General features: G+C 39.6%; 1 protein-coding gene and 1 long non-coding RNA gene across 2 annotated transcripts in view; one reads left to right on the plus strand and one right to left on the minus strand.

Moving 5' to 3' along the window:
- The first annotated feature begins 233 nt into the window (after window positions 1-233).
- Window positions 234-6,357, plus strand: LOC116791788. Its single transcript, XR_004358865.1, has 3 exons — window positions 234-289; window positions 4,486-4,603; window positions 6,272-6,357. It is a non-coding gene; the product is annotated as an uncharacterized LOC116791788 (long non-coding RNA).
- A 5,912-nt stretch (window positions 6,358-12,269) lies between these two features.
- Window positions 12,270-18,065, minus strand: part of SI (sucrase-isomaltase) — a 42,727-nt gene continuing 36,931 nt past the window's right edge. Inside the window, exons 43-47 of the mRNA XM_032697689.1 lie at window positions 17,505-17,632; window positions 17,214-17,302; window positions 15,847-15,896; window positions 14,367-14,537; window positions 12,270-13,148 (exon numbers count right to left, since the gene is read on the minus strand). Coding sequence (XP_032553580.1) covers window positions 13,086-13,148; window positions 14,367-14,537; window positions 15,847-15,896; window positions 17,214-17,302; window positions 17,505-17,632 — 501 coding nt within the window. The 3' untranslated portion in view covers window positions 12,270-13,085. The remainder of the gene's footprint in view (window positions 13,149-14,366; window positions 14,538-15,846; window positions 15,897-17,213; window positions 17,303-17,504; window positions 17,633-18,065) is intronic.

Raw genomic sequence — 18,065 nt, forward strand, 5'->3', positions numbered from 1 at the left:
TCCAAATTGAATCCTGGAATGGTTTGGGTTGGAAGGGACTTTAAAGATTGAGTCTCATCACGAGCAGGGACACGTTCCACTAGATCAGGTTGCTCCAAGCCGTGTCTTTGAACACTGGAAATAATGAGGCACCTGCAACTTCTTCTGGGCAACCTTTGTGCTTCACTTGATCTACCATCTCATCCTGAATCAGGATAAATGAATATGCTCTAATACTGGCTAATTTCTTGCAGCTGGAGAACCCAGGGTGCTTTATTCAGCTAGAAGTTGTGTGAAGATCTAAAATGAGGTGAGGAGAACCCCAAAATGGGTCACTTCAATAGAATCATAGAATCTTAGAATCATTAAGGCTGAAGGGGCTAATGTGGAGTCAGGACAGGGAGGAGTGGCTGGAGCCTTCTCCTGTGGGTTGGAGCTGGGAAGGGGGAAGAAAAGCTCCTGCAGGACCTGCAAACACTGTCCTGCTCTGGGAACATGTTCCTAAAGACCCTATCTCTATCTCCCCATTCCCAAAGCAGCATTTTAGCTCATATTTGGCTCTAATATTGCAAAGTTTGCTGCTGTCCTACCACTATGAGTAGCCCCCACAGCTTCCCTGGGAGAACATCCCCCAGTGGAACCAACAGTGTGAGTCAAAACGCCATAATTTGGTCATCTGTTAGTTTTATTATCCTCCTAAATTATACTGCACTAACCTGTAATTTATGGAGTCCTGAGAGCACTAACTGCTGGATATATTGCCTCTGGTTGCTTCATTATCTATTTAAGATGCAAAGCAAGCCATTATGTTTGTTGTATTATCTTTGTCAAACTTTATTGCTTTCGTAGTTGGCGAGAGCTTTAAGTGTGTTCCACCACGGCTTCGTGGGCAATAATTCTTCAGGGTTTATTTCTAACCATCTCCTTTCTTTTTTTTTGGAAGTGTAATGCAGCAATAGTTGTACTTACTAAATCATGAATTTGATCTAAAATGTTATAGAAGGAATGTCTTCATTTTTAGCAAAGCCTTTGCCTTTTTTTTTTTTTTTCCCTGTAGTCGGCTTTTCTTTAAAAGCATTTCAAAAAAGGAAATACAGATTTCTGAGAAATGAAATCTGTTTAAACTTTGTTCTGGTTGTCTTTACGTTCATCCAAGTAAAAAAGGAGAGAGGCCACGAGATCTAGAGGTGACATAGTTATCCCCAGAATTTGAGGTGAACCTGGAGGTTGAGTTCCTTCCTATCCATGTTGTGGTGAATCTTTGCAAGTAAAATGAGCCTGTACCTGATATGTTCACCTTCTCAAAGTCAACCATGATTTCTGCTGTAAGAACAGAATTTTGAATTTGCAATGAAGGCAAACAAGTTCTTGGTGTATTACAGACCCTGCCCATCTCCTTTTTGAAAGACAGGTTTTTATTCACCTAATTTATTCAAGATCTACATGAACTTCTGTGGGTGGCTTTTAAAAACACTGTACTCCGAACTCAGCTTAGCTTTCATTGCTGTTAATTGCCTCCCACTGAAGTTCAAGTGGGTTCTGAAGTGTGTGGAGAAGGTAAAAGAATGTCTGAAGTGTTCTGGTATTTAAAAAAAAAAAAAGAAGATTGACAAGTTGCATTTGTACCTGCAGAGCCCTTATATTTCTTCATCAGTCATGTGGAATTCTCCCTATTGTGCTTTTCAGAAGTGGCACTTAGTTTTTGGCTGTTTTTTCATCATCTAAGACAATTCATAATTCTTTCCTTTCAGAACAGTTTGTTAGAGTGATGGAAAACAGTCAAACACTTCCCATTTTGTGACTATGAATAAGGAAAAAACTATTAATATTTGATGATAATCTTTCTGCACTAGACCAAACACAATTCTCTGCAAAGTGAAATAAAATGCAGCACTGCTGAGGAAATGCCCCAAACTCGGTATTCAGTAGTCTTTATTTTTAATAATTTATTAATTGTGTGATTATTTCTGCAAGTAACACACATGGCAAACTTGACTGCTCCATATATATCATTTTTGGATGCAAAACATAACATCCTGTGGCCTTTTCCCTTAAAGTTTCTCATAATTCTCGTGGCAAAATCATCAAAACTACTCAGTGTGACTGTGGCCTTCAGGGATTACAGACACAAAAAAAGAACGTGGCAGCTTCCCCCTGAACAAGGCAGATTTTACAGCACCTCTTCCCAAGCCATAAGGGCTGGTTGGGGCTTGAAACTCAGCACTAAAATTTCCATCAGTGCATTTTGTTTTCTGTTATTTTCCTCGCTGGAGAGAAGTTCACGGAGGATTGGTTTTATGGCAGAGAGAAATGAAAGTGTGGGGGGAAAAAATAAAAAAAAAAAAAAAAAAGCCACCAGACCAGTGTTCTTGCATGGAAAGCTAGAATTTTAAGAGCTCTCTTGACACAGTGTTATTGTTAAGTTAAAGGAAAAAAAAGCAGTAGAGTATCTAATGTGGATGCCATGATATTTGTGATTCTATTAAAAATATCTAGTAGGAAGCTGCATTTAATCTTAAATTTCTTTTAATCTGTGATCATTATAGCCAAAATTTCTAGTGTAGTGTATAAAACCTGAGGCTGTTTCATGGTTGCATAGAAAACTCATTTGCAAAGGGTTAATAAAAATACCTAATATTTTCAAGTTTTGTGCCATTTAGATAACACAGAAAATGTTGGCATCTATAATAGTGGAATTTATGTAAAGCTTTATATATGATCTGTATGTATAGAGGTCTATAGAAAACATATCAGTAAAATAATTGCTAATTTCACAAAGCTGAGAAAAAGAAAAATCCCCATTTTTAGCGGAAAAACAGTAGGATTTATTGCTGATAAAACCAATCATGGAATCATAGAATGGTTTGGGTTGGAAGGGACCTTAAAGCTCATCTCATTCCACCCCCTGCCCCTGGGCAGGGACACCTTCCACTAGCCCAGGTTGCTCAGAGCTCCATCCAGCATGTCCTTGAACACTTAAAAAAAGCCAAATTTCTGGATTTTTCTCCCAGCACAACTCCTGGAGGTGGTTTAGCTGAATTCCACTGTCCTGAATCTGGAGTCATTTGAGCCTCTGAGTGACCCTCCAACTTCTCACCTCCCCAGCTTCCCACCTTGAAGGAATTTCCCACTGATCTGTGACATAGACAGCCCTGCCAAGCTCTTAAATAAGAAAGAAGCCTCAGAGCACTAAAAATATTTAAATTGCTGCCTTTCCAGCTTCTTTGGCTGCTTCCTAATGGGCCTTCACACACAACCCGGGCTGTTTCTCCAAGCACATCGTGCTGCCAGCCCTCGCAGACAGATCCCTTCTGCTTCCCAGCTCCTCTCCCTCCCCTGCCTGAGATCAAAATGCAGCTGATTCCCAACAAACAAACAAACAAACAAACAGGCTGCATTCCCTGACAGCCTCTGTTCACCAGAGGAACATCATAATGTGTTCCTCTCCCTGCTTTTGTTTCCCAAGTTGTCAATTAGAGGGAGGGAAAGTGTCACTCTCAGCACCAGCTTTATTTCTGTGGCCAGATATTTTTTTTTGGGGGTACGTTGTTAAAGTGTCAACTTGCTGGGGGTTTTTATGTCTCTGGAAATATTCTTAAAAGATGTTCTTTCATTATCTGGGTGTACATTTAAACCAAGTGCTTTTGAAGTGATGTTGTTAGGCTTTGGAAACTTCTGAAGTTGACAACAATAAAAAAGAGTGTGAAGTCGAAATTCTTTAGTTTCAACAATAATGGGGTTTTTGGGGGTTTTTTTGGTTTTTTTTCCTCCTTGTTGTTAAAATACGTGACTTAGAATTTAAAAAAAAAAAAAAAAGGAAAATAAAAAGGAAAAGTTTCCCTAGTTTTCATATTTTTCACAGTACTACATGCAAACTTTCTTCCCCCCTCCCATCTGCAGCTCTCCTTGTGGCCTCAGGGATGTGCTTTCCCACACATCCCTCCCAGCTGCTCAGGAGCTATAGGGATGTAGGAGTTAGGGATATAGGGTACCTTCGGGATTTTAGGAGGCTCCACCTGGGCTGAACCTCCTCATCTCACATCTTGTGGTGGAACAAGTCCAGAGAGGAGCAACAGAGCTGGGAAGGGGCTGGAGCAGCAGGAGGGGCTGAGGGAGCTGGGGGGGCTCAGCCTGGAGAAAAGGAGGCTCAGGGGGGACCTTCTGGCTCTGCAACCCCCTGACAGGAGGGGGGAGCCGGGGGGGAATCAGTCTCTTCTCCCACAGAGCAAGTGACAGGATGAGAAGAACGAGCCTCAAGTTGCACCAGGAGAGGTTTTGGTTGGATATTAGGGAAGATTTCGTCATGGAAAGGGTTGTAAAGCATTGGAAGAGGCTGCTCAGGGAAGGGGCAGAGTCACCATCCCTGGAAGTGTTCAAAAACACGTGGATGTGGCACTTGAGGACACGGGTTAGTGGTGAACGTGGTGGTGGTGCTTGGACTTAAAGGTCTTTTCCAGCCTTAACGAGGCTAAAATTCCATGTTTTACCATGCCTGTGCTCTTCCAGGAGGATGCCAGTAAAACCTTTAATTGCCCCTGAAAGTCCAACCTCATAACCACTGGGTCACCTTGCACCGAGAGCTCGTTGTATTCCACGGGTCCTGTTCACAGGAAATATTTACAAAGTAAGTAAGAACAGAAATGTGATATTTGCAGCAAAGGGGCTGAGGGATTAAAGCAGAATTTCCTCATCATGTAAAACATTTCCTGCTGCTGTTTGGCTGCAGCAGGTTGGAAAATTGCCGTGGGTTTGCTGCAGCACAACCATATTTTCGGGTGCAGAAGATACCTCAGGTGAGCAGCTGAGCAGGGGGATGATGTTCTCATACCCATTTTGCAATAAGTGCATAACTGTTACTTTTTGTTTTTACAGGATAGTGAAACCAACTGAAGGATTTCAGGGTTTTTTAATATTTTAAAAACTCAAAAATGTTTAAAAAATTACAATATGTCAGGCTGCAGGAAATAAACTGTTTATTTTGTCACCATTCTTGAAGATAATTACCAAAATATTTAGAATGTGGTATTTTAAGCCTTGCAACTGCAGGTGTTCTGACTTAGATTTATTTTATTATTAGATTGCTATTTCTAATTTATAAATATTATTTATATGTTATTTTATGTACTGATTTTCATGATTACTTAAAATTGTCTCAAGACAAGAAACCAAAGGAAAACCTCATGTGTCCATCCACAGGTGTACTGACTTAGATTTCTTTTATTATTAGATTTACATTTCTAATTTATAAATAAAATTTATATTTATATGTTATTTAATATAATATTTCAAATTATCTCAAGAAACCAAAGGGAAACCTCATATCTGCATCCACCTATACAGCTGAACAGGTTACTGGAGTATATTTGTGTGAATAAATTTCATGTATCCATAAAAAACAAATATAGTAATTTTTAATTTTTATTTTTAAAATTTTTAAATTAATTTTAATTTAATTAATTTTTAATTTCAATTTTTTTAATTTTAATTTTTTTATGGTAAATTTTTACAGAGTTGCCACAGTAGAAAAATAATCTTTTTCATAGATGCAGGAAAAAAGTTACAATATGTTATATTATTTTTATATATATATATATATATATATATAATATATAAAAATTAAAGAGAAAAAGAAAAGGAAAATAAAAAATAAAGAGAAAAGTAGAATCAGTTCTGCAGAATATGGAAGTGCCTGTCTGCATATGTAAATATTTATCATGACAAACACATTGTGTATAGATAAATGAATAGATGAGTGTGAAAACCACACCTCCAGCAGCTGGAAATATTTCCTCTCCGGGGTGTTGTTTCTCCACAAGAACAACAGCAAAAAGGAAGTGATGATTCATTACCCAGTACATAAAGAAACTTTGACTGTTGGAAATACATAACTTTAAAGTTTGACATTTTCAATGCGTAGTCATTATTTTAAAAAGCTGCTTTTGATTTTGCTCCCCCTTTATTTAAGGAAAGAAATAATTTCAATTTGACCCATATATATGTTTGCATTCTCATAAATACGCTTTATGGTGTGGTGGAAAGTATATTTCCTATCTAGGATCTAGTAGTAATAAATACGGGAATCTCATAGGAATTATCTAGCAGGAGGTAGAGAATTCCAGCTTTTGTTCTTCCCTTGCAAGGAAATATTGTACAGAAGGAAAGTGTGAATTATCTCTCCAAAGCTCTAATGGAAGACTCAATAAGAAGAGCATTAAAATACATTTTATGAGAGGCAAAAAACCTGACCCAAAATTATTCTCATAAGATATTAATGAATGGTTCTAATTTCTAGGTACTGAGTATTTAAATGTGGAATATCTGGAGTTGGAAGGGACTCATGAAGACTCCGGTCACACACAGGACACTTCCAGTGACAGCCTGATGGCAACACTCACTTTCTGAGAGTCTTAAAACCATGAAAATATGGGAAGAAATATAAAAAAATAAACATGTTGGAAGTCTCAGCATAACAGGGCATGAGATACATCCAGTGAGGGGAGTGTTGATCCAAGCAAGGTTTTCATATGCAGGTGAGAAACAACAAACTTTGAGAAGCAGAATTGTCTCTGGCTAGAAGACACATGGGAATTCTCTTCTGGTGGGGTTTTATCAGTGTAAGTCCAGAGATGGGGGTGTCCCACCTGCCATATATTCTGTGGGAAAATCCAGGTCCAAAAAATGCTGAGCAGATGCAGAGATGTTGTTACTGCTCCGTGTAAGATGTGTTTTTACCTGGTCTGATTTTAACACCAGGGAAATTTAACTTGCTCACAGCCCACCCAACCTGGCCTTGGACACTTCCAGAGATCCAGGGGCAGCCACAGCTTCTCTGGGCAACCTGTGCCAGGGCCTTATCACCCTCATAGTCAAGAATTCCTTCCCAATGTCCCATCCATCCCTGCCCTCTGGCAGGGGGAAGCCATTCCCCTTTGTCCTGTCCCTCCATCCGTTGTCCAAAGTCCCTCTCCAGCTCATGGAGCCCCTTTAGGCCCTAGAAGGGGCTCTGAGTTCTCCCTGGAGCCTTCTCTTCTCCAAGTGAACATTCCCAGCTCTCCCAGCCTGGCTCCAGAGCCCTCAGAGCATCTCCTTGGCCTCCTCTGGACTCCACATCCTTCTTGTTGGAAGTTGGAAGCCCCAGAGCTGGAGGCAGCTCTGCAGTTGGGGTTTCACCTGAGAGGAGCAGAGGGGTAGAATCCTCTCCCTTGACCTGCTGCCCACGCTGATTTTGATGTGTGTGTGTGTGTTTATTTATATATTCATAATAATTTAAAATCATTTGCAAATTAGTTTTTTAATGGAACCATCAAAGTAAAATAAGATGCACTGAGAGTTCCATTGTCTCATTGGTTTGAACCGTGCAAAATGTTTGTTTCCTTGCACAGACAGACATAATGTCTGACTCTGTAAATTGTTCTAAAATGCTGTGTCTGCGTGCTGTGGTTTATTTTGGGGTTAGTTATCTGTGGTCAGAGGATCCAGACCATGTGATGCCAACACATGTTTATTTATCTGTGCACTAAGAATGCAGAAATTCACCTCTGTTTTCTGAATTCATTTGGAAACAAATATTAATAAGGAAGATTGTCACCTGCATCTGTCCTGAAGCAACAAATTGTTTAGTGCAAGCACTTGAAACAAGATAATTAATAGTTTAGAACATTCTAAATTATATACTGCTGATTTTTTTTTAAATTAGGAAAATTTAGACTGTGCCACAATTTTTAACAACATGCTGATTTTTTTTATTTATGGAGTTTGTTTTTAATAATTATGTTTTGTGTAACCACCCTTTTTTTGAGTGTTGCAAATAATTCGGGGGAATTTGATGATATATTTTGCATATATATTTGAAATGTAATATCTAAAATTTGTTAAAATCTTTTACAAAGTCCTAGACGTGGGCAGTTTAGATTCAGCTCTTATACGTATATTTTTCGCTCCTTAATTAATTTAAAACTGTGCAAACATCCTACAGTGTTATGTCCCAGATCTCTACATTAAAAAAAAACCAAAAGAACAAACAAAGTGGCTGAAGCCATCCCTGTGAAAAGAAATAAAAGTTATTTCACCAAAGGCAACTCTATTTTGATTTCTGAGGTGCTGTTATGCAAGAGCTTCAGGAGAAGTGGGACAAGGATAACAAGAAGGGGGTCGTTATCCAAGAGTTCAAAGGTAGGCAGCTGATCAAAGGTTAAATACAAGAAAAGGAATTATTCCATTCAAGTTAAATATAGGACTTTGTAACCTAAATAGATGCTTAGCTTCAATTAAAAACTCTTGGAAAAGGCTTTTGTGCTGTGGGGAAGTTCTCAAAGTCAGGCAAACTTTGTTTTTATTGCTTGAAAGGGTCTAGGGGAAGGGAGGGAAGGATGGGATATCTCAATTTTCATCCCAAAATGTTTCTAGTTATAAAAGGTAGAGGGCAGAACCGATTAGATCCATTTAAAATTGCAGCTTGCAGAGGTGGCATGAAAATATTTTAGCTTCTAAAGTTGGAGATGGAATATTAGAGCCTGTAAAAGCATTTTCTCAAGAATAGGCAGAGCCTGTAAAAGCATTTTCTCCAGCCTGATCGCAGCACAGAGCCCTGAAAGGAGGCAAAGCTGGCAGGGAAAATGTGCAGAGGAGCAGCTGAGGGGGAGAGAGTTCAACTGGGAGAGGGAATTCATTAAAGGAGTCAGATGGAAACTTGTAGAGGAAGCAGGAGCTGCCTGGATGAAAAATAACAAAATGCCCTTCCCAAGCATCACTGGCTGCACTGGAAGATGGATCAGGAATATTGGGTAGCATTGATTAAATGAGAGCTTGGATATGCAGAGCAGGAAATTCTATTTTCTGTCGTTATTTAATATGAGGGGAATGTTTGAAAATGGTGTGAGGAATTGTGTGGATCAATAAGAGACAACAGAGGGGAGAGAGGAGATGCTGTGGCTGTTACTGTAAATGGATGGCCGGGGTTGTGTCACCTTTTCAGAGAGCAGAAAGTGCCATTAGAGAGAACACTGAATAAATATGTATCTGATGGTGTAAATGCTGTTAAGAACTAATTTCTCATTAATCTGTTAAAAATAATAACCAATAGAAATAAATATATTAGTGATAGCAATAACAAATGGTTGGACTTGAAGAAGAGCCCAGCTCTTCACAGGTTTCCTTTTGCTGCTTTTTTCAAACACATCACAGTGTGTTACCCTCCAGTACCTTCATATTCTTGAGGAAATAACACAAACCATCAGAGTTCTCAAATTTTTAGGCAGCAGCTGTTGTGGATTCAAATCATCAAATTGTACTCCTCAGTCCTAGACTTCTATCCAAATATTACAACCAGGTTGGACAGGACTTGGAGCAACCAGGTCTAGTGGAAAGTGTCCCTGCCCATGGCAGGGGGTGGAATGAGGTGACCTTTAAGATCTCTCCCAAACCATATCTGTGATTCTATTAAAACCAGACATGAGGTTATTTTTCTATTCACAGAATGCTGTTGCATCAACTCCTGATTTAATCCCAGCTCCCATGGCTGTGTCCTGAGGAGCTGGTTTGGATTTTCAGATCCACGTGATGTTGAATATTTTCTCTGTTGCACAGCAGATCCTTCCAGCTCTTCCCACGATGTCAAAGAAAGCCATGGACACGGAGGGACTCCTCTAGATCAGATTCTTTGCTCTCCACCATCCCAGTGGTATTTTCAAGACTCAGTTAATGGCAAATAATGTTTTCAACAGATAGTTTTTGGCCACTCTGCTTGAATGTCACTTTTATTTGCTTTTCCTGCTCAATGCAAATTGCTTTCATTTTTAAAAAGAGCTGGGATATCTCAGTATCAGCTGCTTTATGGCCTGACCCTGAATATAGGGTTTATATCAGGGGAGTAAATGGTGCACTATATCCACCTGAAAGGGCTCATGAGATTATTAAAATGGGACCCACTGGTCAGAGAGCATTTCTAAATTGCTCATTCCATAATTATTATAATGTGCATAACGCCTCATATGCATTAAATATTCAACTGAAATGACTCTGATTGGCAGAGCAACCATATAATAAGAAAAAAACCTTCTTTTATGTAATAGAATTTAAAATATCAATAAGGTAAATAATATATATAGTGTGTGTTTAAGTGTTTACACTTCTACATGCACTTATGAGTTATATATTTATAGCATATGCCAAATGTGTAGTTAAACACTTCAACTTTCCACACAGGCTAATTTGAAGTGTGTTGGCATCAGATTAAAATTTAACATTTCAGCTGCAAACAATCAGGATTCAAAAATTCCTATTGCAAAATGTTGATATTACTGATAGTGAAAACATCATCAAGCTTCACTTACTCCTCAAAAACATAGGATGTTAGTATTTTCTGGAAGTGGAAAAAGGAACTTCCAAACTCTTCATTACTTATCAAAAACATCCTGGTTTCCCTAAAGAAAACCACAAAAGGGTTTTGAAGGGAAGGGATTTGAAGGAAAGGGTTGGGAAGGGAAAGGGGAAAATAAAGATGAAAAGGGAAAAAGTGAAAAGGGGAAAGGGAAGGGGAAAAGAGGAAAATGGCAAGGGCAAAAATGGGGGAAAAGGGGAAAGTGGGAAAGGAAAGAGGAATGGAGGTGGGGGGAAGGGGAAAATAAGGGGGAAAAGGGGAAAAAAAGGGGGAAAGGGAGAGGCTGCTCCTCCTGAAGGGGAGGTGGAGGTGAGCTCCTCATGCTGGATCAGTGAGGACATTTGAAGCCTTCCCCCCTCCCTGTGCCATCCCCAGAGGTGACACCACCACTCTCTTGTCACAGCCCAGCCCACGCTCCTGCCGTGTTGCCAGATGTTTCCATCCAGCTGCTGCTTCCAGGCTCCAAGGGAAAAACCCAATTAACTGCACAAGTGTGGCAGCTTCATTAAAAAAGGCACAGCCAAGTGTGATGAGGTTTTATCTTTTCCATCAGTGGAATTGTAATTTCGGGCCCGTCAATGTCTCTTCAACACAACAATATCTGCTCCACCCCATCCACTCCCTCCTACAAAGTTGTGCCCAAGACGAGGCCTTCAGAGTAAATGCATAATTTGGGAACCCTTTGGAGTGACACTGAAGGCACATGTGAGCTGGTTCTTCATTGTCTCCTCCCCACACCAATTAGTGGTGGTTTTCCTCTCAGCTGACATAAGTGGGCACTTCCCTTGAGCAGGGAAGGAGCTGCTGTCAAATTGCAATAGTTCCATGGAGGAAGATCTGAGGCAAGGGAGGAGGTCTGGGAGTGAACATCTCGCTGCTGATATCCTTCAGTCACAGCTTGAGACAGGAGGAAGGGCAGTCATGGAACAGCATCTTCCAAAAGGCAAAAAAAATGGGAGCATTTAGCCCACAAACCCCAGAAATATTTATAAAATCGTCTGGTTTTGTAGCTATAAAAATCTCTTGCGGAAAGCTGCAGTCTTCTGTCTCCTTCTCGTATAGGAGTGATATCAGGAGTTAACTGTGCAGCTGGAGACCTGCATCCTGACACAAAAACATCCTGGAGATGCTGGAGTTTTATTATTTTTTCCGTAGGGTTGGAGTCAGAATGTGTTCAAGGTGAGTCACCCTCTGGTTATTACAGGACATTCCTCTGGAACACCCTCCAGCTCCTCACCTGGCAAGGGTGTGATTTAGAGCTGCCACCTCCATAGTGCTCATCCTGGGGGGGCTGTTAGAAAGAAAACTCCCAGCTATTTCCAAGCTTTTCCTCCTTTTCAATCCGTTGAAGGATTCTTGGATCTTCCGCTTTCCAAGCATGGGAAAGGTAATTAGGCTGGAATACCACACGTTGCTACAGCCAGATAAATCACAGAACCATTTGGGTTGCAAAAGGCCTCCAAGATCTTCGAGTCCAAACTACAGAATCAGATAAAATACAAAGAGAAACTACTGAATGAGCAGGAGGCTACACAGAGGTTCAATAGTCTTGATATTAAAGAAGGAAAACAAGTTAAATGAAACCCCAGTTTTGCATTTTTTTTCTGTTTTCTCTCTCTTTCCTACCAAAAGCAGAGCTTTCCTAACAGAGGACAAAGATATTGGGTGGGAAGTCATCCAAAAATTCACCCTGGCCTTGGAGGGATCTGCATAACCACAATAAGCTTTTTTTTTAAGTGCAGTTGCTGTACACGGCCAAGTTACCCAAATCCTTTCCATGTCGAAGCTGGAGCAACTGGAAAGCCAAAGTTTTAGGGATCCACCTGTGAGATCTTGGCTACTGAGCTGTTTTACCACAAAATTTTGAGGCAAAAAATAATCATTTAAATGAATGTCACAGTCATTAGAACTTACTACAGCCTCTGACAGCAGTTTATTCCCATCTAATTTAATTGTAAATGTGCTTTACCAATCTCTCTAGATCATCTGCACTCTTGGGATACAAAGAGTCTTTAACATGAATTACTATTATAGTAAACATACAACAATGTTCCCTTCAGTGAAATAAACACTCAGAGATAAACATTCATTAAGTTAACCTTGAAACTTCAGGTTTAACTTTACAGCTTCAGGTCAAAACACCAAGAAACCAAAATATCTGGCTAAAAAAAGCATACAAAAAACGCCAACTTCTTTTGCAAATATCTTCGTATTTTATAGATCAACAACTTGAAACATTGCTTTGTGCTAAATCAGTCATCTGAAAACATTTGCTTTATCTGGTCTTAAATACTTCTCCATAGCAGTGGCTTACATAGGTATAATTACAATTAAAGTTAAATATAGGTACAGTTATGGCCCCAAATCCATGCAGAGGTAACATCAACTGTGTGTTTTTTACAAAATCTGGGATTCAGGAAATTGGCCACAATTCTACTCCGTGAGAAAACACAGAGTTTTACCTCCAGTTCTCAGTTTTGAAAGATTAAGTTAGTCTGAAGAGCCACAGTGATTAGAACACAGATTTTGCTTCCCAGGGAGACACTGAGCTCAGCCTTCAACACACAGAATATACCTGAATATGAATTGACTGTACTGGTGTGTTTTTATAGTAAAAAAGTATGCTAAGATGAAAAAAAAAAAGCTGCTTTGAAAATTGAAAAATTGAAAGAGAGTTTCAAAACATGAGAAGATTCAGCATTGTGGTCAATGTTGTTTTACAGGCATTTCAGCTCCATTGCAGGGTGTAGTTCTGGCCTAATTTCAGCTCAAGCCCAGTGATTGTCAGGAGCTGGAAATAAAACAGACAAAATGGACAATTAGTAACTTTGCCCTGAGCATCCACAGCATTTTCTGTGTTCCACAGAGATACTGGCTTCTGGTTTTAAACTACGATTTATTCCCCTTCCTTTGCTTTTGTGTTTGCATCACTATAAACAGAATTTAAGCAGCACAGAATTAGGAGTCTGACCGTGGTGCTCTGATCCCTTCCTTCATTCAGAGGCTCTTTTCGAACGGAGGTTCCTTTTATTTTTAAAATAAAGGAATTTTTGAAAGGCAGAAAAACTTGGAACGTGCTGTAATTCAACCGTGCATGTGGATTTTTTTCCCATCCAAAAGTCAACGGCAGAACAAAACACTTCCATTCTCTTTTGCATTTTTAGCTTTCTTTTTTTTGTTGTTTTGTTTTGGGTTGGTTCTGTACAACACTTCCATAGCTCTGGCTTTCCACTGAAAGAGAGGAAGAACTAAGTCTTAACAGAATGCTGAATTTTAAAGGAAGGGGAGGAAAATGCCAGTAACTCTCCCTCTGTCAGAAAACCAGAAAGACTGAACATCTCAGCAGTTCTGTTCATATTTGGAAGATGCTCCACAGAAGTGGCATCTCAAACATCAATAGTTAAACAGACTGCTTTCAGCTGCCTTTAGAAGTGCTGGATTTTATTGTCTGGGAAGGCAAGAGAAGATGATGCCCTGGACAAGCACAACCCATAGAGATGGAAACCCCAGCACTCTGAAGCTGGTGGAAAGTTTGTCAGTAACTTTAGAAGAAGTAGGATTTGCCATCTATGGTGTAGGAATGTCTGCAGCTGAAATGGGACCTGACAGAACAAGAAACAGTGGGAGGCAAACAGGGCTGGGAAATGGAACTGTTGTCAGACAAGACTGACAATAACAGGGTCACATAGAGACTCTGAAAATACCTGGAGATGCTTTTCCTTCCCTCAAATCTCACAGGTTGCAAGTAAAGGTATTGTGAAGAGTGGAAATCAAGCACAGACCAAAATCCACCACTTTTCCACCTCTGGAAGAAGTTTGGGTTCCTCAACAGGAATTTCTGTGCTTAAGGGCTCTACCACACCCAGTATTTCCTATATCCATTATCTGATGGTAGATTATGTATCTTGCTGAAATGTATTTCAAATCTGGTATTCCAGCTGAATCTCCAAAGGTTTAGGAGCACAAATGCAGGTGTGAAGGTGGCATTACCCTGCAAACATCATCTCACCTGCTTGGTGCTGTTGTAATTCGAGGCATGAGGTGATTGGATTGTCCCACTGTTCTGCAACACAGTCACCTGAGTGACACTGCTGGGCACCCCCAGGACTTTAATGTCAGTAAAATTTAAGTTATTTGGGTCAGTGTAGCCATCGTGCAAAACCCTGATATCTAAAACATTCTGAAAAGAAAAGGAAAAAAACAAATATCAGAGACTGTGATTAGATTGGTACAAGTCCAGAGAAGCTGTGGCTGCCCCATCCCTGGAAGTGTCCAAGGCCAGGTTGGACAGGGCTTGGAGCAACCTGGGAGAGTGGAAGGTGTCCCTGCCCATGGCAGGAGGTGGGACTGCATGAGCTTTAAGCTCCCTTGCAACCCAAACCAATTTATGATTTAATGAAGTCCACTTGAGCTTTTCATTTGCTGTTCTCACTGCCAACTTTTTAAACTTTATTTTTCTAATACCTGTGTATTATTATTTATTTTTTAAATGCTGAGCCCTTCAGTTTTCTTCACATTGATAAATCTGGCCAAATCCTGGGCTCTGCTGTGCCTTTAATTGCCACTCAGCTGAATGATGTAAAGCAGCACGAAACTTTTAACCCCTGCCATGGGCAGCAAGTGCTGCAGGACAAACCCCTCCTGCACTTCCAGCTTCTGGGAGAGCTGCTCCAGGCTCTGCTCTCCCTGCTTTGTGCCCTCCCAGAAGAGCTCCTGCACTCCCATCACCCCCTCAGCACTCACAGGTCCCCTCTCATTCCCAGTCACTGTGATTTTAAGTACATTCCAGGCACACAATTCCTTTAGGACGTGCCCAGATCCCATGCAAATGTGCTGTGACACAATTCTGCATATTTAGTGCTTAGAATTACTTTTACTGTGAGTGGTTTTCATTGTTGGTTGATTCAAGACCTTTTTAATTAAGCTTTTTCTTACCAAGTTTTTGTAAAAAAAAAAAGGGAAAGGTGCATTTGCTTTCTAATCTCCTTACAACTGCAAATACTGAGTATTAGCAAAACAAACTTCTCTTCCTGAGCGATTAACACACTTTTATTTGACAAAGAGAGAATTAAATGAGAAGAAAGAACAGTGTGGATAAAATTAGAAGACATTCTGACATCCTGGAAAACTAATGAAATAAAGTGTGTTTTCTACTACAATAGAAAGAGCATTTCTTTAAAATCAAAAGTCCATATAATTAGAGTCTAATTTTATTCCAGTTATTCACATAATAAAAATTGAAATCTGACAATGCCATAAATGTACAGCCTACTTAACAGAACACTATAATTTATAATTCAGAATCATTCCTAAATTCATTCTCAGCACAGTTTAATCATATAATTTGTAATTTATTCAATTATGAGCACAATTTAATGTTGGGAGGATATACAGACACTATAAAGATCCAAATTAAAAAACCCATAGTTAAAATACAATAATAATCTCCCAAAGTGATTATTCAAATAATGTGAGCTGATGTGACTTACCTGATTAGCAGTGAATGATGTCAGCAGATATTGACCATTTTCATATGCATCTGTTAGAAAGAAAGAATAAAGTAAAATGTATTTTCTAACCTCCTTATTTAACACATTATCAAAATTTCAGTTCAAGAATTGTGTCCAGATATTACACACAATTATGTTATGTATCTATATGTAAATAAAGAGAAGCTGTGCATTTCCAGAAGATATATTAGATATCAAATACTTTAAGGGTTTAATGTGTGCTGTTTAAATGAGGCCCAAAGAACATTTTAGAGGTAAGATATATATAAAAAAAGCAATGAAACAGCATTAGGAAGATCAGGGGTGTTTAGACTAGAAAGACATTTCTTTCTCACTGAAGATTCATTTCCCACACCCACCTCTATTCCCTGTCCAATTCCATGTGACACACGACCAGGATAAAGGCTGATCCATCTTTGAAATTGTTGTTGTATATTTTACCACTCCTATTATTCAGCCTTAAAGGCACTCGGAGTAGTGCTGAGAATCTCTGGAATGAGGTTCCTGCCTCTCCTGACTACTGAAAACAGATCACAGGCACCTGCTGAGATGCACCTTGTAACCTGAGTGAATTCATTTGGTCATCAGACTTCCATAAGCGTGGCCATCATTTCTGAATTCCAGTGCTGACAGAAATGTTGGGTGTTGTGAAGCCCCTCAGGATGCACCAACAGCATCCTGCAAACTTCCCTCCACATCATCATGAAAAACAGCCCCATTTTCTGCATTCCTTGCAGTAATTTTGGGTGGCAGCTTATTGTTATTAGAGGGGTGATGCTCTCTGGATGGAAAGGACAAATGATATTTAAATATCTCTTATCTGAAATTTAGTGGTGTCGAGGAAATTAGTTAAAGCTCCCACATAATCTCTGGTTATGGCTCCCATAGGTTTGAGGATGAATCTTTGTTATCTGTGCTGCCTTAGACCCAGGGCACAATTTCATTTATACAACATATTAATTCTGTAAATCGTAGCATTATGGTGGAATAAATCAGGAAAAATCATGTTTCTATAACGGTTTAATTTCAGTTTTGCCTCTGAAGGCAGGTTCAGGTATGTCCTCCAGAAATGTGATGGCTTTGTCCAGAGTCCATCATTTCCCCCTGCTCCTAAAGCTTCTCCTCAAACACCCCACACCACTGCAGAGTTTGTTTCGTGTCTCCTCACTTCCCATCCTCGGGTTTTGTTGTTCTGTCTGTTTTACTTTGGGTTTTGAATATCTACAAGGGTGGAGGCTCTACAGCCCCTCTGGGCAACCTGTTGCAGTATTTGACCATTCTCACAGCAAAAAAAAAATAAAATAAAATAGAAAGGGTTTTATGAAGGCAAGAAGCACCAGACGTACCAATCCTAACCCCATCATCCCAGTAAAGGTGTCCTTCTGCAAACAGACTGTCATCCAATGCCACCGTGAGTCCCATCGCGTTTTGCCGGCTGTGGAAAACACAATCATTTTCCCTCCATTTCCTCAGCAAATCACATTTCATATTTCTCTGATGTTACAATTTGTAAAGGGATACTGCACAGCACCCAATTCACCTCCCGTAACCATCTTCCCAAGCCCCATGCTATCAAATTTCAGGGAGAAAAGCAAAGAGGAAAAAAAACAAATTTAAAAATTTTCGGTTGATCTTACCTGTAAAAAGTTGTCCTGGCAGGATTTTGCCAAGGAAGGATGTGTCCACCTCGGATATGCAGGTTGATATGATCCAAAGGAGCTGGGAAAACTTGGAATTGTCCCCCCGCAAAGCCAACATATTCATCCTATGTACAAAAAATTAAGAAGTTTTACAGGTGGTTGGTTTTTTTTGATTTTCTTTTTTTTTTAGAATGAAATGATAATGTTCTTCTAGACAGATTAATTAATAGTTGTTACTGCAGGAGCAACTACTAATGCTTTTAAGAGGAATTCTGAAATTTTTGGCTCTATGAAAGACTTGGCTGGAGGTGCAGCAGCTGAACCAAAGGGGCCAGTCAGGTGAAATCCAAACCTGTGGTTAATGAAGTTTGATCCCTGCTCTTCCTCTGACCAAATCTTTTATTATTTTCCAGGAAAGATGATGAAGCTAAACCTGCTTTGTCTTTCTATGTTCCAGGATTCCATTACAAAGATATTCTGTGTATAATCTGAAGGTTAAAAAAGTCAATTTGGCTCTAAATTAAAGGTATTATTTCACTTTTTAACTTACCCTAACCC

This window comes from Chiroxiphia lanceolata, chromosome 10 (assembly GCF_009829145.1).
Source record: "Chiroxiphia lanceolata isolate bChiLan1 chromosome 10, bChiLan1.pri, whole genome shotgun sequence".
In the NCBI taxonomy this organism is placed as follows: domain Eukaryota; kingdom Metazoa; phylum Chordata; class Aves; order Passeriformes; family Pipridae; genus Chiroxiphia; species Chiroxiphia lanceolata.